The following is a 22,251-nucleotide window of genomic DNA, read 5'->3' as shown; positions in this document are numbered from 1 at the left end:
GGCCATCCCCTCCCCGTATTCCGCTCTCCCGCCACCAGGAAGCCCAGGGCGGGCCGCTCGCAGCCCGTATGAGCAGCACATGGGACTTGGGAGTCATCATGCGTTCAGGCGGGGAGCGAAGGAGGCAGAGGATAGAGATGAGCATAGAAATGAGGCAACCGCGGTGCCTAAGCGTGGCGGCAGGGATTTTGGCGTGGCGCTGCTGATGGCGCCTCCCCCCTCCTCCTCCTCCCGCAGCTGCGTCTACCTCCTCCCCGCCCGCCTCCGGCGGAGGAGATGCTGCTGCAGGCGAGGGGGGGCGGCGTAGGGTGGTGAGCGCTCCTCCCTGCGTCAGGAGGTGCGGTTCCCCCGGCCTGGCGCTGCCCTCCCCCTTTCTCTCCCCCCCGCCGCTTTTATGTCTGTCTTTAAACGCCGCCGCAGCGAGGGCTGGGCAGATGTGCCTGTCGCCGCCTGCCCGCCGCTGAGCCCCGCGCCCGCACGGCCCCGCTCGCCATCCGCGCCCGCGGGGGCACCCGACCCCCCCTTTCCGCAGCTAACGCCAGGCGGGCGAAGGTAAGGCATGGCATGGCAAGGCACGGCAGGGCAAGAAAAAGGCACGGCACAGCAGGACGGCGAGCGCTGTGCGGGTGTGCGCGGGGCGGGCGGTGGCCGCGGCGGGGTGGCCCCGGGCTTTCCCAGCGCTGCCGTGCGGCCCCACCGCGGGGGCAGCGTGTTCGCCCCGCCGGCCTCGCGTGTGTCGCTGGGCGGGAAGGGGCAGGATGTGGGGGGGGTCCTTTCCGCCCGCTGTCCGCCTTCCTGTGGGGAGCAGGGTGTCCCGCCAGCCCACCGGAGAGGCTGACTTCGCCCCGGCGCCAGCTCTCGCTGGTGGGGAGAGAGCCGGCCCTCGGGAGACAATAGCGAGCGCCCCTTGGAAGCCGCCCATGTGCTTTAACTCGGCGGTAGGTTAAGAAGATGTACAGGGCTGTTTCAGTTATTGTTATTGGGAAGGGCGAAGAATTTACATCCTTTTTCTACCGCGAGTGAAAGAAATTTCATTCATCTCCCGCGTGTTGCGTAAAACACCTCGAATGCATGTGTAGCGCGTGTTTCGGAAGGAGCGGGGGCGAGGGCTGTTTCCATCCTGGGAGCACCGCGGAGATGCACCTCCCCGCACGGGCTGCCCCGGGCGCGGGGAGAGCAGGGCGAGCCTCACCGTGCCGGGCGGTGAGGAAGCTACCCAGGGGCACCATCGCCGCCGGGGGCAAGGGCCGGGCCCGGGCGCTGTATTGTTGCCGCGGAGCGTGGGCGTCGCCCGGCACGGTGTCTCCCAGCGCAGCGCCACCCGCGTCTCTCGCCCCGCGAAGGCGGAGGCAACCCCGGCGGGCGGGGGGCTGGTGCGCCCCGGTGTCAGCCATGTTTGGGTGGGTATGGTAATGAGGACCTTCTCCCTATCTTTGTGCCTCTTGGATTTGTTTTCTGTTCAGGATTTTGATGGTTGCAGCCCACCTTGTGCTACGGTATATCCACCGGACGCATTCAGACCTGCAGTTTTCTCCTAGGGATTCTTCTTCTCTTTGATTTGCTTGTTAATCCTTCTTATTTCCTATGCTCACGTTGACTGGTTTTGTTCTGATTTTTCTAGTATTAGAGCAGACTGGAATTTCTGCACAAGAAGAATTTTGTTGCTTTTGTTGTGGAAGTAAATGAGACGATTGAAATGTGGCTGCACAATCACACTGACCTGCCATATGAGGGGTTGTGGTGGGATTTGATGTGTTTAAATAAATTGCACTTTGTTTATTTGTAAAGGACCACATCCGCCATTTTATTTTCCATGTGGTATTGCTACATAGCAAGTTCACTGCTGTAGGGTGGATTTCTAAGAGAAGCCTAATAATTTTTAAGTAGTATGTCACCATCGATGAGTTGCTGTGACAGGGATCCAATTCTCTGTTTCCCCCCTCCAAAGGAAATTATAAATAAGGTAAAGATTTTGTTATCTGATGTACACTGGATTTATTATGCGGCCAGCTTACTCCATTTGATTAAAAAAATAATGCCAACATACTCAGCTTCTTTCTGTTTAGCAGTGTATTTCCCATTATCAGCATCACATTAAAAAGGAAACTGTAAAAAATACTTAGGAAAGATTGCTTAATTTTGTCTTGGCTAATACAGAAGATTTTTTTTTTGCACATAGACCATATTAAGATAATGATAGAATTACAGCCTGCATTCAGTGCCTATCAGACACTCCCTTTGGGCTCAGCTCTGCACTTGAGACTCAAGAACAAAAAGTCCCATGGGTTTTGATCTGTGCATGAAAAACAAAACGGTTTTATAGCTGTTCAGATGTGTCACCAGTAGTGCAACTTGAGTATGTGAAACTGCCAAGGCATCTTGAAACTAGTTTTACGGCATAAGCTGATTCCTGTTGACCTTTCATGTCTTGTTCTTAGAGGTTTTTTTTTCACGTTGCAAAAGCCTGTATGCACAAAACTTTTAAAATGCTGAATTTGTCAGAAAATGAAAATATCACAGGTTATTTGGAAGCACAACCTACTAATTACTGCTATTCCTTTTGATACAAATTGCATTGTTAAGGTCTGTTGGAGTAGTTGTTGCTCAGGTGGCAAGGAATTACAGCACTTGGGAATTATTCATGGTAGGAATCTTTTTGGGAAGACTTTTTTCTGAAATTCTCTAGAGTACAACCAAAAGTTTACACAATATAAGGACATGTCCACCTGTATCCCCAAGTACTTTCCATTGTGCTGTTTCACTCATATCAAGCAATAGTGTTCTTAATTAAAAGACAAAATACTTGTTGATTTTAGAAGGACAGTTTTCAGTCCTGTGTTTTATAGATCACCATAGCAGTGGTAGCAGCTTTTCCATGTGACTTTAAAGACCTCTGAATTCTCAGTTGCAGAATAACTTTGACATATCAGCAGGTGGCATCTTGAGCAACTCCCTTCTTCCTTGAAAATTGATTCAAAGTAACATTGCCATTATTCGAAAAATGTTCTCAAATAATTTAGGAAAAGAAGTATCATTGACAAAACAGTGCTATTCTACTGAAGAGCTGGAAGCACAAAACCTGGCAAGGCCATACAAAGTAATGTGAAAACACTGTGGTGACTGCCAGAATGGTTGCTTTAGGCTATGGCAATAACTGGACTGAACTTCCCATATGTCTACACTGAAACAGATCTCTGCATTCTTATCCTTCACTCTTAAGACTAGGGATTCCTTATTTGTATGGGAGAAAGCAAAGGAAAAGGTTATGTAACACTGTGGACAGCAATGCCTTGAGTCATGGTGCCACTAGTCTACTTCCCAATTTGGGAAAATAATTTTTTGCTGCTGGCAAATGGTATTTTTGCATTTCAAGAGTCAGAAACGTGTGCTGCAGTGTTAATGATTCAGCATGCTCTCTTTAAGCCAAAATGGAGAAGGGATGCTAGCTCCAATAAGACATTTGCAGTGTTTCTTTTTAAAAACATAGGGATTTATTGTAACATTACTTAAAAGCATGATTCATATAATGAAATTAAATAATCAGAGGAAGTAAGATTTCTGCTAACTCATCTATGATCACTTCAGCTTGTTTGCTTATGCATAAAAAACAGAGGAAGAAATAATCACATAAATTCTTCCCAAGGACTACTTGATTTACTTGTAAAGCATTCTAAAGCACTGACGGCAGACAGTTAGGGTCTCAGGGCAACTATGTGTCTGATAAAGTCAAACTTTCAGTACTTGATTTTACAACTTAAATTAACATTAGTACTTTAATGAAATACTAAATATACTTTTATATCCTCTCACTTCTAAGAACTGTGATAAGATTGTACAATAAACCCGTGGTCCTCTTGTATCTTATATGGTGACTTGCAAAATGGAGATTTTGTTTCAAGTTGCCAGTAGTTACACCTTTTGAGTCTGACCAAGGAGGGGTAGAGTTTTTCATAGTTGGTGAGTTTACTTTACTTGTCTTCAGCTGGAAGAGTGGTAACTACTGAATTTGTTTCTTCATTGAAGTACATGTAAATAAAAGACTGCAGAATAAGTGATACATTTTCTCCATCTGAATAGGAGATTACAGTTAGCTCGTACTGTAAGTCTGTGAAGTATATAATTAAAGTTGATTTGTGAGAAGAAAATACTGAGAAATCTGTGAAAGCAGGTGAGAAACTACAGTAAAGCAATAAACTCTTTAAATTAGTTTATGTTCAATGAAAAGAGCAAAATGACATTTAAGAGCTCTAGGTTGTAACGATCTGTCTCTTAAGTATTTCTGTTTGGCCAGTGATTTGAAAGTAGTAATACAAGCTGTTAAAATCAAGTCTATTGATAATGAACAATCCTGAGACAGAAATTTTGCTATTTTTGTGAAATCATTTTGTTTGTCTTATAATAGTAGAAGGTATTCTCCTGTAACTAAAATTTAAGAAGACTAATCTGGGCCAGAAATAGTCTGCATTTGAGTCTGTGCAGGGTCTTGATGTAAGATGAAGCCAGGAAGAACATTTTGTAGGAACTGAGAATAAATTTCCCAGCAATATGAAACAAATGCAGTGTTACTGAAGTCTGTGTAACTACCCATATCTGCAGAAGGTGTGAATTTAGTCTTTCATTTTTAAATAGTTTTGCTATAGTGTAAATTATTTCATTATATAGACAACAGAATAAAAAACATTCTCTTTTTCTAATGCTTTCAAGTCTCCCATAGCCCACAGAGCTCTTTTTTTTTATGGTGTTGTGTACATATAACATTGATTTCTCTGCATTCTTCAGTGATGTTTTCTGAGACATGCTAATGCAAGTTTGTGTAGAATAATTACGATTGAGTTAAGCACCTATTGAATCTCTATCTGTTACTGACAGGCTGTATTAAACTAGGTAGGGCAAAATGCTAGATCGTGTAGTTCATGCTGAAGAGCAGCATAATGGCTGCTTCAGTAGATAGATACAAATGGACTTGGCTAGGCAAAAAGGCTATGGTGCATATTCCTATTTCCGCCAAAGAACACAATGCTGCATTGCAGCAGTAGTTCAGTCTGTGCAATGAGTACTGTAACACAGTGTAACTCTTGCTCAAATAATTATCTGTACGCAGATTCCCCCAGCGATAGCCATTCTTCACAATCACAGTACTCCCACAAAACCTGGTCTGCTCCTGCAGTCTTCTTCCTCTCTTTCTCACTCAAATGTGGTGGTCATAAACTGTTCTTCTCATCCTGTCTGCACCAGTGGCCAGATTCCTTTTTGTAGACTCACAGCAGTCCCTTGCTCCTAAAATTTTGGTTTTTGTTTTTCTGTATTGGTTGTTCCCATCGTACTTTCTTCTTCCCAGCTCATAGACTCGTGTTTAAAATGCATTCTGTAGGTTTCCTTTTGGTGCAAAGGCTCCTCTTCTTCACCTTTGCGTATAGTTCTCCTGCAGTGATTTCATACAGACTGAAACCTTTGGCATGAATATCAATAAAAATCTTCTATGAACATATGCCATGGTGAGGATCCTGATTTTTAGTTCTGTGTCCTCTGCTGAATCATCCTGGTTTCTTCATTGGGAGTCAAGGTGAAGATTTGGTGAACAGGAATGTAAGACGTAAGCTTGTGGGACTGGGCTGGTACACTGCATTTGTTCAAAGCCGAGATTAAAGTAATGTGAACTGGCTGCAGCTTTTTATTGCATTTTGCTACCCTCGTGTAGCATATTGGTATGTTAACTGCTTCATAGGAGAAGAACACAGTGCTCTGAAGAACAGAACATTGATCTCTTTATTCCTTTAATGACAAACATTGAACATAAAAAGGTACCCATTCTTTTCTTGGTCTGTTTTTTTGTTTGTGTTTTTTGTTTGTTGATTTTGTTTTTGTTTGGTTTTATGATATGACAGTAGCCTTCTAGAAAGTCTGGACTTTCTTTATAGTCTTTTATGAAGTATGAACTCATGATTTTAATTTTTCCCCCCTTCTTTCCAACTCATATTGAAGATTGAAACAGATATTGAAGATTTGTAATGCATTAAAAATTAAATGTAGGTAATTTTGCCAAATTGCTATGTTTTCATCGTATGTAAAAGTAAGATTATAAAAGTATAAAAAGTACACTGTGTTAGAAAAGAATGGAGAGTTTTTTGGCCTTTCCTTTTCAGAGGGAACTGCTCGTTTTAAAAAGGAACACAATGTAAAATTATCGTGTTGTAATTTATGTCAGAAAAGCACCGCTAGAAGTTCTTTAACATTTAGTTAGTTGTTGCAATAATATTGTGGGATGTTTTAAACATGAAATTACCTTACAAATGGCTTTTTATAGAGGCTGTAATTCCAAGAGCATGGGGCAGTTGTACTCTTATACTTTCAAATTGGTGAGACTTTTTTTGTGCCTGTTTTTCTGTACATGTTGGCAAAATCTCCAGCCTCATAACTTTTAGTTGTTTACTTGTATTACACAGTTGAGACAACTAGAAGTGTATGTTCTTCTAGTAGGTGCCTGTATATTGGCATGCAGAGCTGTCTGATAGAGATGTGTCGAAAGGAGCCCAATATAAGATTCATTACCAGTGTAACAGTGAAGAGGAGCAGAGAGTGTTGGACAGACTCAGCACAACTCCCTTACTACACATTCCATACAAGCAAGATTGTGAGAAAAGGGTGTGAAGCAAAGTTTTTCAGTGTGTCTTTTGGTGCTTTGACTAATGAAGTTCCTTTGGGTCTTACTGCAAATGCTTGCAGTTTGGTCAGTGGATTTTGTGAATTTGCCAGGATTTCTGAATGCAGGCCTGCAGCTGAAGTAAAAATTCTGTAGTGAGCCTGGATCTCCCAGAGAGCTAATTTGGGTCTGAATTCCTTGTTGCAAGGGATTATTACTGCTTAATCTGCTAGTAATGTGGTAGTCTAATCAGGTTACTTTACTTCTGCATGCTGATGCATTAAGGCTTGATTCTTCCTCCATAGAAGAAAATAACAAAATTCTCACTGTGTTTTGAGAGAGAAAGTTGGGGTCTAGAGTTTGCTTGATATGTCAAAAAAGACTCACTCTGTTTTATGTTCCACTATGAGAAAGAAATAGATTTTAAAATATCCGTGACAATGCTAGTCATTATGGCTAGGCTTCACGAACGAAGATTTGGGACAATGCTAGTAAGACCTAATCAAAATCTAGCTTATGTGTTTGGTTTAGTAAGTTTTTTCCAAAAACTTGTTTATGCTAACTCAGGTTATAGATTGGTGTTATTTCACTGACAGAATAATTTTCTAAATGTTCTTCTAGCTGAACCAATTTCCTCTAGCTGTTCATCAATTTCCATTCAGTTAAATTTCCTCAAACAATACAGAAACTTGTCCGTTTAATTTTAGATTTTTTTTGTAGATGTAATTTTACATAAGAAAAGGGATACCATCCTTATTTGCTCACTTCAGTTGTGTAAAAGTCCAGAGAAACATATTCTTCAGTAAATGTGATGATAAAAATTTCCCTTCAGTGTTTTATCTGACAGGTGATATCATTTGAGTCACAAAAAGGATGACAAAACTGCCTGGAAATCAGAGCTAAGCCAGTTGATCAAATTCCATGATCTAAATCCAAGACAGAAAAAAAATTCCAACCTACAAAACAAATAGCTTTAATAGGGCTAAATGACATTTTAATTTTAATCCAAGGTGCTGGTAATAGCATAGTAATGTTTTAAAATTCCTGACAAGATTTAGGACTTGGAGTCCTAATGTAACGATACTTAGTTTTATAAATCCTTAGTAAAATGGTGATTTGTTATTTAAATTTTTAAATGATACTTAGGGGAAAACATCCATCGCATAATGCTGTATTACTGCATGAGGCAGTGTAGAAGGTAACCAGTGGTAGAACTAACTGAAGAGGGATTTTAGGAGAATTTGGTGTGATATTTCCTAATTTGTTGCTGGTGAAGAACTTCAGTTCAATACTGGACTACATCCAAATGATGTGGGAACCTAAAATAACATTTTATATGTTGAAGTGCTAAAGTTCAATACTGTGATATGGGGGAAAAAAAAAGAGAAAGCAAGCTTGTTCAGTGGTTCATGTTTATCTAAACTGTTCTGGGGAGTAACCTTATTCAGTTTCTCCCTATTCAGTCTTCACTCGGGAGCATTCATATCTAGGCCGAGCTTGAGCTGAGTGGTTTGATATCAGCCTTCTGTGTGGGTTTGATTTGGATCAAAGAGAGAGCCTTCTGTGCACATCACTGACTGTGATCTGGGAGCGCCGAGGATAGACTGGCAGGCTCCTTGCACAAACCAGCTGGGACCACACTTCAAACCTTTGTACCTGATGGTAGCATCTGGTGAGGTAGGACTCCTCGTTTGGTTTAGTACCAACTCCTTTAATACAGAGACCAAGTTGTTAACTCTGATAATTGAGGACTGCCTTTGGATTTGTGATGTGACCTGAAGGACTGTCCTGTATCCTTGGTGCAGTCTGGCCAATAATAATATATTCAATTAGAAAACCAGTACTGTTAAAACCGTGGACCATTCTGCTGAGCATGCCTCCCACATTTTCTCAAGCCCTGCAAGTATTGCAAGTCTGTACAGTGGTAGTTCTATGGATAATGTCCTGCTTAATGGAAGGTTAATTAAAGGGAAATTAATACAGTACTATGCTAGGAGTAAAAGTATCAAGCCTAGTTTATCTTGAAGTGTAGCAATACAATGTTTAATGCGTGGCAGGATAGAATGATGCAATTTCTGTTGGAATTGACTCAATTGTGAGAGCTCCAGGTAAATCATATTGCTGCCCTGCAAGTTACTGAATCTGAAATAATTAATACAGATATGACCTTTTAGAACATTTCAGTAAATACTGATGGATGACTTGTGCCTTTTTGACTGAAAATCTCTTTTGCTTATTGCAGTTAGAGAAGGATTTCAGACCTACAGACGGTTCCACATGTGCAGCTGTTCTATTAAATACGGAGAAAAAATTGTTTCATTTTAATGTAATCCCCGAGCTTGTTACTAATTACAGGAACTGAGAAGCTGCTCTAATTTACATCAGTGGAACAAAAGGAAAAAAAAATGTTTGAAATGTGACTAAAAGTAGTGTTTGAAGTACCAGATGCTGTGGTTTATAGTCCAAAGCTCCATTAGGACTGCTTAAATGCTTCAACATAATGTATTACTGGTGTGTACATTTTGTGTCTACATAGGTATCTCAGTCAGAGCTAAGAGCTCATCATATATGAACTAGAAGAGGGTGGAGTCCTTTGAAGAGTTTGCAATACAAAGGACAGAACAGATAAAAAAAGGCTCAAACAGATATTATTTAACCCAGATATGAAGGATACTGTGTTAGGATTTCTCTATTGTCTAAACAACTCTCTTTCCCCATTCTACTGTTCTGTGTATAGCTCATATGCTTAATTTTTTTTTTTTTTAAGAACTGGTATCAAGTCAAAGCCTGATACTAGTTCCACTGCATGGCAGAAGGATGGTTTTTAGGACCCTGAACCCTCCAGTGACATTGGTAAACATGAAGCAGATCATAAGCCAAGTAGGCTCTACTGTGCTTAAAAAATTTGGGCTGACTGCCAGAACTGGAGTTGCTGAGAAGAGGCAGTAACAGAAGGAAAAGTGAGAAGACAGTGTTGGAAGTCTAGGGAATGAGTGAAACAAGGTTACAATGGAGTTCAGTAGGCAACTGGAGTGAAGTTCAACTTCCAAATCCTTGGAAATTATTGGAAAAGGTAATTGCCCTGTTGCCTAGGAGGCTAGTGATAGTACTTGTGGTGACAAGAGGTTTTATTTCTGTTGCTATAAAGTCTCATCTTGATAAGCTCTGTGCTGGGTTCCAATGGCTTAACGTCTTTCCTTTGGGTCTGTCACAGAAGCAACCATGAGGTGCTTCATCTCTCAGTTACTGTGCAAACTGTACCTTGCAGTTCTCTACTGCATGAGAGTTTGTCAGGACATGATACAGCCTTTGTACTATAGACCAGATGTTGCAGCAAGTCCATAAGCAAAAGCTGATAGGTCTTATGTTTCCTGGAGTAATTTCTGATTCTCATCAGTTAGCAGTTCTTGATTAGACTTCTTGTGTATACCCTCTTTAGGGCTTTCATGAAGCTTAACACATAATTTAAATCCCTTTTAAGACTCTTAATTGTGCAGATGGCTTTGCACATACTAGTTTTATCCCATGTGATTAGAGAAGAATTTACTGAAAAACAGTCCTCCCCAAAATATTATGGTTACCTTCAGTACAGCAGCTGCAAGCAAGTCTGACTGTCTTTTTAAATGATTCCTTGTGTTTAAGAAAAAGACATATTCAAATGTGGGCATTTTTGTCTCCCTACATACAAGTTTGGAACAGTAGGCCTTTTAAATGTATTTGGTTATGGCTTTTCAGATATTTCACATAGTTTCTTAGAAATAGGAAATAATTAAAAATATCTAAAGCATCAAAGATGAGCATCTCTCCTTTGAAACTATGGTTGTGATTATATAGTCCTTGGTGAAGAATAACAGGAAATAAGTCACTCTTGCTTTTGAAGCACTAAGTGCATACCAAATATCAAAATTTTAATTGCTGCATGACTTTCTGAAATGGACTGAACAACTTAATCTACTTTGGTTAAAATATACTTTTAATACATTCAAGTACAACTGTAAAGTCAGGAAGTAATGGAATTGGGCTCCTAAATTTTGCGTAAAGTGCATATCCCATTATGCCTGATAAGAAGAATCTTGTTATGCTATCAAAATATGAGCAATTAGCCTATCAGTCTTTAGGAACAAAATCAAAACGAAACCCTCAGCAAGTGAATGAAATGTACTCTATATAAATATTTAAGACCAAACATTGAACTTATTCCCTACAGTTTGGAAGTGGCTAACATCCCTTTCTTGTCTTTTTCTCCTCTTGTCAAATCATTAAGCAGAAATGGGTAAAACAAAGCACGTGATTTCAAAATTAAGTTTTCTCTGCGTAGTAGTGTAATATCTTTTTTTATTTTTTTTTCCCCACAGACACTTTTGGTAGAACAAACGTTCAGAAGCAGAAGTCCTTACTCTTGATTTGCTGGTATCAAGGACTCATCAGGCACCATCTTCAATCCGTTTCTTCAATATTTTTGTCCAAGCAGAGGGAGAGCTTCAGTGTTTGTCTGTCTGTCTGTCTCAGCTGAACTTGACTTCCTTGCTGTTTGTCTCGTATTACAAATGCCTAAGAACAGCAAGGTAGTGAAAAGAGAATTAGATGATGAGGTCATTGAGTCAGTTAAGGACCTGCTCTCTAATGAGGACTCTTCTGATGATGCCTTTAAGAAGAGTGAACTTATGGTTGATGACCGGGAAGAAAAAGATGTAGATGTTGAAGAAGGCTCAGATGTAGAAGATGAAAGACCTGCTTGGAACAGCAAACTCCAGTATATCCTTGCTCAAGTTGGATTTTCTGTGGGATTGGGGAATGTATGGCGATTCCCATATCTCTGTCAGAAAAATGGTGGAGGTAAGTTTTGTGATATAGCTAGTTGTACCTAAATGATAATGCAAACCTTGCAGGTTTTGAAGCTAGCAAAGATAGCCACAGTAAAACCTGCCACAGTAAAACCTGCTTCAATATGTCAGGCTTTTCTTTTAATTTTTGCCAGAGCCTGTGAGGAAAAACCCATATTCTCTTTATTTAGAAAGAGGTATCCATTTAAGTTAGTAGCAGATTCTTCTAACATGCCATTTCCTCATTTTACAGGTGAAAGTTCTTGATATGACCTTAACTAGTGGTCAAACTAGCGGCTAAGCAAAACACATTTTTATGGAGGGCTGCATTATATAGGACCTGGTTATTGTTGTGCTAAAGTGTTCTTTATAGTACTTGGTCAATAAATCAAGGCTTTTGGTCTTTTAGAATTTAGCAGTACTGAGCTTCACACCTTAACTTCCTAGCTTTTTAGCTTTTAGCTCCTGGCCATTTGCTCATGATTTACTGTTGACAAGAATACCAAAATTCTGTAGGAGGGGAAAAAGGTTTTGTTTGTTTTTTTTCTTTTACTGATAATGAATAATTTAAATCATTACACTAAGAGACTGCATCTGTTCTTGTGCTGTTAGAGGGTTAACTGTTTTCCTAAATAACAAGTTACCTTTCACTTAGAACAGTAACATCAGGCTGTTTGTTCATTGACCATCTATGGTCTTGTATGCAGTTTGAAGTATGAGGCTAGAGACTTTCCTTCCTCTATGAGTGCAGGATTAGTTTTTTTATCCTATGCTATACTGTACCCTACTATACTACATTGATGCACATCCTATTGTAGCTAATTGCTTAGATGAATTCAGAACAAACCTGTCACTTTTTATGATACAGAAAGTGAATGTGTACAGAAAATAAAGAACAGCATTTTACTCATGGTGAATTTTAGAAGTTGAATGACACAACTGATGTAATTAAGGAAGATAGAAATGAACTTAGAATATAATAAATGTATAATTCTCAATTTGTTTTCTCTCAGTTCAAGTAGTAAAAATGAAGTTTCTCCTTTCAAATATTCTATCTCCAGGATAAAGTCTAAAGTCTTTTATATTTAGTTACTGTAAATTTTTTTCACGCATTTAACTGCCCTTTTTTGTCTTTTATTCTGGATAGTAAGTCATTAAATGGTTGATTAATGATTTGTGTGGAACCTAAAATTTTCTTCATCTATGACTAATGTTGACTGAGAGAACATGTTGAATGTAGTTTCTCAAAACCCATAGCTTTTCAGTGGATAGCAATCCTGTCTAGACTACTAGACACAGTATAGAACTAATCATTTATCACTACTAGTTTAAAAAAATACATTTGTTAATGAATAATTTTTGAAACAAGGTGATTCATAGTTTAAAGTGTATCATGAAAATGTTTATATTCTCTATAATTTCATCCTGAATATGGCGTCAAGATGTAGTCTCAAGGATAAGGCATTGCAACAGTTTATTTTGTGTAGTTGTGTCCCTTTTAAAGTCAGTGTTTCTTATAATTAGTTGCTAATTTTGCAAGCCCTTTGGATTCTTCTTAGAACCAACAGAAAGGATCCATTAGTATGCTTCTTAGGGTGTTGGTTTCATGCTGTTAGGTGCTTTTAAAGTTACTCTACCAGTGATGGTAAATTTAATTCAGGTCAAATATAAATGTATTAAAGGAATTAATAATTTCTCATTGTAGAAAAAAAATTGAAAAACCCTGAAACCTCAAACCAGCCAACCTTCGGGGATTATGGCACTCCATTACTCAAACTTGAAAAAATAACTATGGTGTCGCTTCAGATTGAAGGTTTTCTCCTGTGCTGTGATTGCAGGAACTTGTATGTGTATAATGTAATCTGTGGTGGTATGTTTTCTGCACGTGGCTGAGACAAGGGTGTATTTAGCTTTTAACAGTAATTTTGCATCATTTTAGCAAATTGCTGCCTTCTGAACAACAGAGAAAAGGAAGTGGTTATTAGAGCTAAAGCTTGCTAGATTTTTCAAGTTAATCATAATGCAAGATGGAGAAGGTGACACAAAACTTAGAAATGTGTAAAGTACATTGGTGCTTTTTTATGTGTGCACAGATGGACAGATAATTCTCGCAAGTGTATAAAAGAATAGGGGGAGGGAGGGAAAACTTCAAACACATGGTAAGAAAACCTACACACATTTTATATGAGGTTCTGTTTTCTCCTACATATATTATTTCAAATATATTTTATTCTAGGTAAAATTAGAGTGGTTTTACATAACCCGTTCTAAGTATCAGTGTCAGAACTGTTCTGTAATCTTCTGCTGATAAGGCTTTACTATAAATACCTGTTGAAGTCTCTTAATATAAGGTAAACAGCCTTTCTATGAAGTGTATGACTATGTCTCCACCTTCAGTTTAGTCCAAACATTTTTCATTTTCTTCTCTGTGTTTAAGGAACTAATATCTGGCAAATACCATCAGGTGAGGGGAATATATTACAAAGTGGTAAACCAATAAATCCTGTTCCAATTTAAACCAAAAAGAAGTATAAAACATAGTTACTCATTTGTCATTACTTTGCTTCACAGGTTTCTTCCAATATTGTGCTCCAAAGCCACCGGTAAAAGAAAAGGCAAATCCTAAATGTGTAGTAATCTTCCGTTTTGTCTTTTTTTTAAAATTCCGTGACAAGAACAGCAAAACTAACAAAATAAACATAGATGAGGCACAGTCAGATTAGCTCAAATAGATATGTTATTCAAGGATTATGTGCAGAAAAAAATTGAGTGTTTCTTTCCCTCTTTTCTGTAGATATTTAGTTTGTTTATGGCTATGGCCTGTGGTATGCCAACGATCCTGACTTCAGAGCTCTGTACTGCTTCACTGAGATACCTGTGATACCATCTTTAAAAGTAACTTGTGTAGCGCTACACTGCACCAAGAATTTGGGCTTCCCTGGGTATTTTTGCAGTCTCTGTTTCTGAGTCTGGTCTGTACCACCAAACCAGTTTCCTGCACTTTATTTTTTGTGATTATTTAACAGTTTCTCCTCTTGCTTTAATTAATATAAACTCATAAATATTTAGAGTAACATCAGGTATTTTTTGTGGTTAATTAAGTTACAGTTAGACTGGGCAGCTCTTTGCTGACTCACACTTATCTCATTCCCAGAAAAGTTCGTTGGGAGAGGTGAGAGGAAAGGCTATCATGCAGCTGGGATGAACTTGTATCCACACTGGGGATGTAGCTGTAATGCACAAGGTATTGAGAGGAAAAAAAAGAGGCTGGGAGGTAACTGAGCACACTTGAGGGTGCTAGTTTTCTTGACTTGAGAGGGAGGTCATAAAGGAATTTTAAGCTCTGGGAGTGAGGGGCTGAAGATGTTCAGTAAAGTTTTGAGGAACTGACTATAGATCTCTCTGTCCTCACCACAAACCCTCTTTACCCCTGGTGGGCAATGCCCAGTCCCCATCTGGCACTTGGGGGACCTCTTCCACTCTTTACAGCCCAATAGATAAAAAAAGCTGTTTCTTCTTGGTTCTTGAGAGGTGATTTGCGCTGGAGCTGGGTGTGCTCTAAGTTAGCTTTAAATGTTTTTAATATTCATTTTGCACTATACAGTTTGTTTATTACTCCTTTACTACATAAAGATGAATACGTGCGTTTGTTCAGATAGGCACAGTTCCTATATAACAGTTTAGGTTTATAACCTCTGTTAGCATGCCATAGTTTTAGAGCTGCCTCAGCTTTCTGTGATTGATAGTGAGCCTTAAAATGAACCCCTCAGGTCTACCCAGACTTGCTGAGAAGGCTAATAGTGACAAACTAGATCTATATTTTCCTGCTGTTCATTTCTGTCATCTGGAGAACAGCTTGCACACCTTTCACTTTTTTCAAACAAAGGAAATATTGTCATTTTCCTTTAGGATTAGCAGAAGTAAAATATTTCTTTCAGCTAAGTAGAAGTAACAAAAGCAAATTAAATTAGCTGTTTTGCTAAAATGAGTAAGTGTTTTTATGAAGAAAATTGAGGAGTCCACAAAATACTACACACCCAAAGATTTAATCTTGTATTTTTGTGAGCATTAACTTAATTTTCCTGATTTTTTTTTTAAGTCAATCTTTAATATCTCTATGATGTAAAAGGTCAAAAGAACTAGTAAACAACGATAACAGATAAAAACTATAAGCAGTGTAGGGAAAATTGTAGCAGATGATATTGTCAGTATGTTTTGAAAAGATTTACCTGGGTAGAGTCACATCCTGAGTCTTTACAGTTAAATAGTCTGAATTTTCTACTGAAATACCAGGAGATGGAACAGTAAAGTTCTGTGATATTATGAAAAAGCACAGCAGTTATAGTGGAGAACTGCAGAGAGAGAAGTATAAAAACTGTTAAAAACCAGGGAGTTGTTAGGAGCTGCAGTTTGATTGTCCTAATACGAGAGAAATGGAAGCAAAGCGTTTCCTTGTATTCCAACGCTTGAGTATGGATTCAAAGGCTTTATTATTTAGCTTTTGATCAATAATTTATATTCCATACCTTGAGTTCACTGATGACTTCAGTATTTTTTTGTGAGTTCTGTATTATCAGACTTGAAATTTAGTTGTACTGTAGTGTGCTGAAAATGTTTTGGTTTTATTTTGCAAGTGTAATTCTTCATTGAAGCTTATTGGCTAAGGAGATTTTCATACTTTAAGCACAGTTTTGTAAAAAGGCATACCTGAACATTTTTAAGTGAAACTAGTGACAGGAAGACTATCCTATCAGTAGGATAGTACAGATAGAACATAAAACCATCTATCGGAGTTTTTCTGATAAAAGCAGTTCGTATTTTTGTAGTGGTGAATAATTTCACTTACAGAAGCCTAGCAGACTGTTAACCTATAGTGTTCTGTTGCCCGCTTGTAATAACTTTGAAAATTTTAGCATTTGACATGGAAAAGAACTTGATATTCATCTGTATGTTAGCTTCTTGCTTGCATTCTATTAGTAATAGTCTAGTAAGTGATAAGAACTAGGATCTCTCTTCAAGACAGTGATAAACTTCACCTTGATTGAGTAAGAATTAAATTGGACACTAGACAATTAAAATCTCACACAGAAGCAGATGAAACAAATCTGGAAAATTAATATATTTTTCAGGTTACATCACAAATGGCTAGAAGAAGAAAAGTTCTTCTGTACTGTCAAGATGCTAATGGTTATGTCACCTTGCATTACTGCTTTTGAAATTATTTTCCAACTCTTTAATCACTATGAATCATGTAATTTTATGATTTTTTCCTAAGCATTTATAAGAGCTTAAATTGAAATGTTATTATTCCACTTCTGTCAATAATGTTGTCAAATGTAGTACTTATTGTAATATCAAGAGAGACAATTTACCATCTATCCCATTGTGATGCTTGATTAAATAAAAAAATTAAGGAATCAAAGCAATGCTGTGCGCAGTGTTAACAGTCCCCAGTTCATGAAATCTTTTGTATCATTGTTATTCATTCTATTGAAGAAGAAGGAAGAGGTATGTTTTTTCCTTATGAAGTTGAGATTATTTTTTTTAATATGGAAGCCAGTGTTTAAGGCCAAAATATGCAAAAAAAAAAAAGTGGCTTCACAGTGGAATAATTTCGTATATGTAGAAAGGAGACCTGGAGATCCAGAACTACACAGAATTGTAGTATTCAGAAGGGAGCTTAGCTGGTAGAGGTAGCAGACAACTGATTGGAGGATGTTGTTCAAGACCAGTGTGTATAGTTTATTATTCTAATTCAAATGAAAATAGTCCTTATCCAATACTGCAAGGACCCATGTTTTCATGCCCAGACAAGTAAGAGACATGCTGAGCTGTTTCCATAGTAATTCTGTTTTAGGATGAAGGGAAGATGTCTGTCTTTGAAGTATATCTAGCTTCAAGGGAAGACTTCAGCAAAATATATGCCCAGAGATGTTGTGGTTTCATGTTGACTCTAGACACAGAAGCCCTTTGCACTTGTGATATACAGTTGTATAATCCAGCTACATCCAAACTGTATCATACTGAAACTCATACATGCACAACTTTCCCTATGTCCTTTTTGGGGAGGGGAACAAGATCTGAAAGGAGCTCAGCAGAAGACTAGCACTTCAGGTGCTTTGCACAAACCTAGCAGTATAGTGGTGAACTCTGCTGTCTGGCTACCCACGCTGAATTACAGGGTTGTGTCATGTCTAATGTAATGTAGATTTAACACCACATTTATTTAACTCATTTAGTAGAATCCAACTGATAAATCTTGCAACTTACATTCATACTGCACCATAAAATACCCACATCCACCCAGTCTTTAAACATGTGCTTAACTTTGCAGCCTTGTGATTAAGGTTGTGGACTGGGACACTGAAGAGCTGGGTTCAGTTCCTGCTCTAGTACAGTCATCCAGTGGGATACAGGGTAAGTCACTTAGGCCCCAATTTTTTTTGAGCTGTTTAGGTTTGTCTCTGCTCAGCTATGCCACACCTGCCTAATTAAGATCTAATGTATCATTTACAATAGCTCTGTATCAATTACTGTATCAATTTACAGTTAGATGATATAAAAACTATGTACTGTTGACTTTCAATTAATTGTATGACCAGATTTTTAATGATAGTGATGCCAAAGCTTCTCACTTGCAATGTGAATTGACTTCTGCGTTGCAGAAGTTTTGAGCGAATGTTGATGATAAATCACAGGTATTTAATGGTATTTGTCGTACATATTCTTAAGACAGATAGTACCCCTCATTTTGGAATGTGATTGTTGCTCTGTTCCTCAGTTTTCCTCACATTTTTTCTTTCTGTCTCTGCTGTCTCTCTTTTCCTCATAGAAAGTAAATCCTTTGTATTCTTTCCATTATGTGCACATAGAAGATGAACTACAAGAGACACCGAAGTACTGAATGGGAATGTAGCTGCTACCTCAGTAAAAACAATCTTTCAGTAGACACTGTAGCGGGTACAATCTTTCAGTAGACACTGAAATGGGTAGATAGGCTGTGATGTTTGGCTCTATGAAGGGAGTATCATAACCTCAAAACAGGTATATTTTTCAGAGCCTGGCATAGGTTTTGACCAAATGCTGCTCAGACAATATCATTGCATAGCATATTATCATATCATGAAAATAAAACACGGAAGCTACTTCATTGCTAACATAGCCTATAGACTGTGAGGTACATAAGATTAATATTCTTTGTCTGGTCCACTAGTAGTTTTTCACAGAATTGTCGAATGTTTTGGGTTGGAAGCGACCTTAAAGATTATCTAGTTCCAATTCCCCTGCCACGAGCAAGGAACCTTCCACTAAACCAGGTTACTCAGAGCACCATCCAAGTTGGCCTTGAATGCTTCCAGGGATGGGGAATTCACAACCTCTCTGGGTAACCTGTTTCAGTGCCTCACCAACCATATACTAAAGAATTTGTTCCTAATATCTAATCTAAACCTACTCTCCTTCAGCTTAAGTCCGTTTGTCCTTGTCCTGTCACTACATGCCCTTGTTAAAAGTTCCTCTCCAGCTCCCTTGTAGGCCCCCTTTAGGTACAGGAAGGCTGCTGTAAGGTCTCTCCGGAACTTTCTCTTCTCCAGGCTGAATAACCCCAACTTTCTCAAGTCTGTCTTTCAGCCTTGTGATCAACTTGGTGTCTTGTCTCTGGACTCCTTCCAACAGGTCAATGTCTTGCGCTGGGGGCCCTAGTTTTTCGCAGATTTTATTTCTTCTGTCTTTTTTCCCACTAGTCTTGGCCTCAAGACTGCAGTTACTCCATGCTTTGTATCTTTGTAAGATAATTGTAATGGAAGGGGATGTCCAATCAGTGTGTATTTCATGAAGAGCAAAATAGGAAGCGGACCTAAATAGGAATGGATGGTACCAAAACATCTGAGACCACCTTCCGTGAGCCTAGAAAAGTTTAAGTTTTCTAAAATAAACTGTATTCCATGAGATAAGCTGCCCACTAAGTATATTAAAATGACAGTGTACTTTGATAGACTCCTAAACAAGCCCTAGAAAGTCGACACTGGATAAATAAACTTGAAGTAAGACTTAGTTGGAGTTGAGGGTAAATGTCAAATTGGTTTCTGAACTTTGTTCAGCATCTCTCTCATCACAGAGATGAATAGACTGATCATACAAGTTAATAGCTCTGAGTCTAAGCTTCTGTGATCTTGCTTTAACATGCTGCAGTCTGCATCTCTTAAATGCTTTTCTTTAGCAATGGTTGCAAACAGAAATTCTAAGCCCTTTGAGTTAGTTGGCCAGCCAGTGCAGTAGTCTATATTGCAGTATGAGAGCCGCACGTGAAAGAAAGTTGAGTGCCACATTGCTAATTGCTGATGCCTACATGTTTTCTTAGCTCTAGTACTAAGTATTCCACAACACTGAGGAGAAAGTTAGGCTCTGAACTTTTCAGTGCACTTAGTGTATATTTGCTTGCAATTAGACTTACTTAGGGACCCCTGGTGGCCTAGTGGTTAGCATGCAGGACTCTCACTGCTGCGACCCAGGTTCGATTCCCCGGTCCCCCAGGCAGATGGAGCCCATTAGCCCTGTGAGGCCATCCATCTATGAGAAGGTCACTCTAAACAAACCTACGTCCTGAGGACCTCACTGCCATTGTCCAAGCTTGCTTGGCCCCGGCAGATGAACCTTAGGATTAAAGGGTGGGCTCAGTTCAGCGCATGCTGTGTCTCACCTAAAAAATCCATTGCACAGGCTTGAAAGGTAAAAGACCTTTCCCAAAATCTTCGTTCGCAAAGACTGGCCATCATTATTATTATTATTATTAGACTTACTGAAATAAATGGATATACATCCTTTGGTTAGGATTGTGTATGATCACTTCATACAAATAAGACCTCAAAAATCAGGAATTCTGTTTACATATATGTTTGCGTAACAGTGAAGTAACAATTGCATTTTCAAATATGCCTTGAAGGAGAGAGTTGGTGAGTACTGTAAGATCTGGACCTACAATACAAGTCAATGTGTAAGGTTTTTTAAGAAGTGTTAAGTCGGCTTCTGATGACTATATTTCTAAAAAGTTTAATCAAATGCCCAGAATTTCACACGAGTGAACAACTAGTTTTGATAATATCCCACTTTCAGTAAGGTTTGCCTGAAAAATGTTACAGTGCTTTAGAAAGTCAGTGTGTCTGGGTTTTTAATATCTTACAAGATGTATGACCAAGGTTCTGGTAAAATTACTCTTTGCATGTGATCAAAAAGCTTTGCAGTGCATGACAGTAATTCAACCTTGAAGCAATTAGGAGTTTTCACATTTGTTCTGTCAAGTTATGACTCTTCTTTCATTTACTCTGATTTATACTTTGTTCCCTTCATAGGTGCCTATCTTGTGCCATACTTAATCTTGCTACTGATAATAGGGATTCCACTCTTTTTCTTGGAGCTTGCTGTGGGGCAGAGGATACGCCGAGGGAGTATTGGTGTGTGGAATTATATCAGCCCCAAACTTGGTGGAATTGGATTTGCAAGCTGTGTAGTAAGTTTCTTAACATTGTGTGGTTTGCTTTTAGGCTTCATGATTTAGACTTTGTTTTGCTGCAGGGAAAGGCCCTCGATTTGTAGCTGGGTGTCAAGGTCAGTTTACAATGATCTTGAAACTTGAATTGGTCCATTAAAAATGTCTGTTTAACCAGTCAACTTGTGTTGTATGGTTCTTTTGAAATTAGGAGCTATGGAATGGAGTAGTCTTCTGGGCAAAAAGAAGACCTGTGAAAGTATAGGTGTAATGTGATAAAGACAGAGAAAAATGAAAATTTAGAAAATGTCAGATACTTAAATGGGAGAAGTTATTCCCTTTTTATTTTGACTTAATTAAAATTAGGTTCAGTGGCAAACGTGCAGAATATGCAGAAGTTCAGTAGAGATTTTTTAATTCTGCTTTAGAAATGTAACTTTTTGACCTTTTTTTTTTTTTTTTTTATAGGTATGTTTCTTTGTGGCTCTGTACTACAATGTCATTATTGGATGGAGTCTGTTTTATTTTTCCCAGTCTTTTCAGCATCCACTACCATGGGACCAGTGTCCTTTAGTTAAAAATTCATCTCATACCTGTAAGTCTATGATAATATAAGGTTCTTAAAAATTATATAAAATATATAAAATTTCAGATTTTGAAACATAAAGGAGAAAAAATACAATTAAAAAAGGTATTTGTGGGCAAAAGTGTTGTATGCAAAGCTGGTTTTTCGTCTTAGTAAGATGCCACATTACGGTATTTGGAAAAAATACAACAGAGAAGTTTAATCTAAGAGAAATACACTGTATTTATAAAGAAACATCACTGTCAACAGCATTTTAAATGATCATAAAATTAGGAGAATGCTATTTAGTGTGTTGGAGAAGAAAAATAATGTGGTTTCTTTTTTTCTGATGTTGATACTACTTTTTATGCTTACTTGGAGAAAAACAAAGGTGGAAGGATATTTTTACATTTCAATTAGTAGGGTACTTCCCAGCAAAAAGTTGTTGTGTTACTAACAAAGGAGAAAATGTAAAACTGTAAACATCAATGAAATGCAAGTGATAGAAGCACTGTTTGCTTTGTAAATTAATATAGATGAGATAATTGTTCATTGGGTTGTTCTGTAATGGGGTGATCTTTCATGGGCTTATTATAGAACAGCATTAAAAGTTCCTTATTTCTTGAGTTTGGTTATCTTGTAACAGTTACACATTTTGCATTATTGCTGCTATTGAAATATGAATTATTTATTTTTGTTTTTATTTCAGATCCTAAATTTTCTTTAATTATCTTTTGTG

The 22,251-nt window shown here is 38.5% G+C and overlaps 1 protein-coding gene across 4 annotated transcripts in view; it reads left to right on the top strand.

Moving 5' to 3' along the window:
* Positions 1 to 374: 374 nt before the first annotated feature.
* The window catches only part of SLC6A15 (solute carrier family 6 member 15), a 37,713-nt gene continuing 15,836 nt past the window's right edge, over positions 375 to 22,251 (top strand). Inside the window, exons 1-4 of one of the 4 annotated variants that reach the window (XM_027679861.1) lie at positions 375 to 552; positions 10,996 to 11,476; positions 20,811 to 20,968; positions 21,416 to 21,542. In XM_027679861.1, coding sequence (XP_027535662.1) covers positions 11,188 to 11,476; positions 20,811 to 20,968; positions 21,416 to 21,542 — 574 coding nt within the window. In that variant the 5' untranslated portion in view covers positions 375 to 552; positions 10,996 to 11,187. Of the gene's footprint in view, positions 553 to 882; positions 939 to 5,725; positions 5,802 to 10,995; positions 11,477 to 17,797; positions 17,881 to 20,810; positions 20,969 to 21,415; positions 21,543 to 22,251 lie in introns of those variants that run through there. The other 3 variants (XM_027679862.1, XM_027679863.1, XM_027679864.1) reach the window with 3 other exon arrangements.

This window comes from Neopelma chrysocephalum, unplaced genomic scaffold, assembly GCF_003984885.1.
Source record: "Neopelma chrysocephalum unplaced genomic scaffold, ASM398488v2 Primary Assembly neopelma1_59, whole genome shotgun sequence".
Classification (NCBI taxonomy): Eukaryota; Metazoa; Chordata; class Aves; order Passeriformes; family Pipridae; genus Neopelma; species Neopelma chrysocephalum.
Note: the sequence above shows the minus strand (reverse complement) of the source record. Positions and strands in the feature narration are given on the sequence as shown.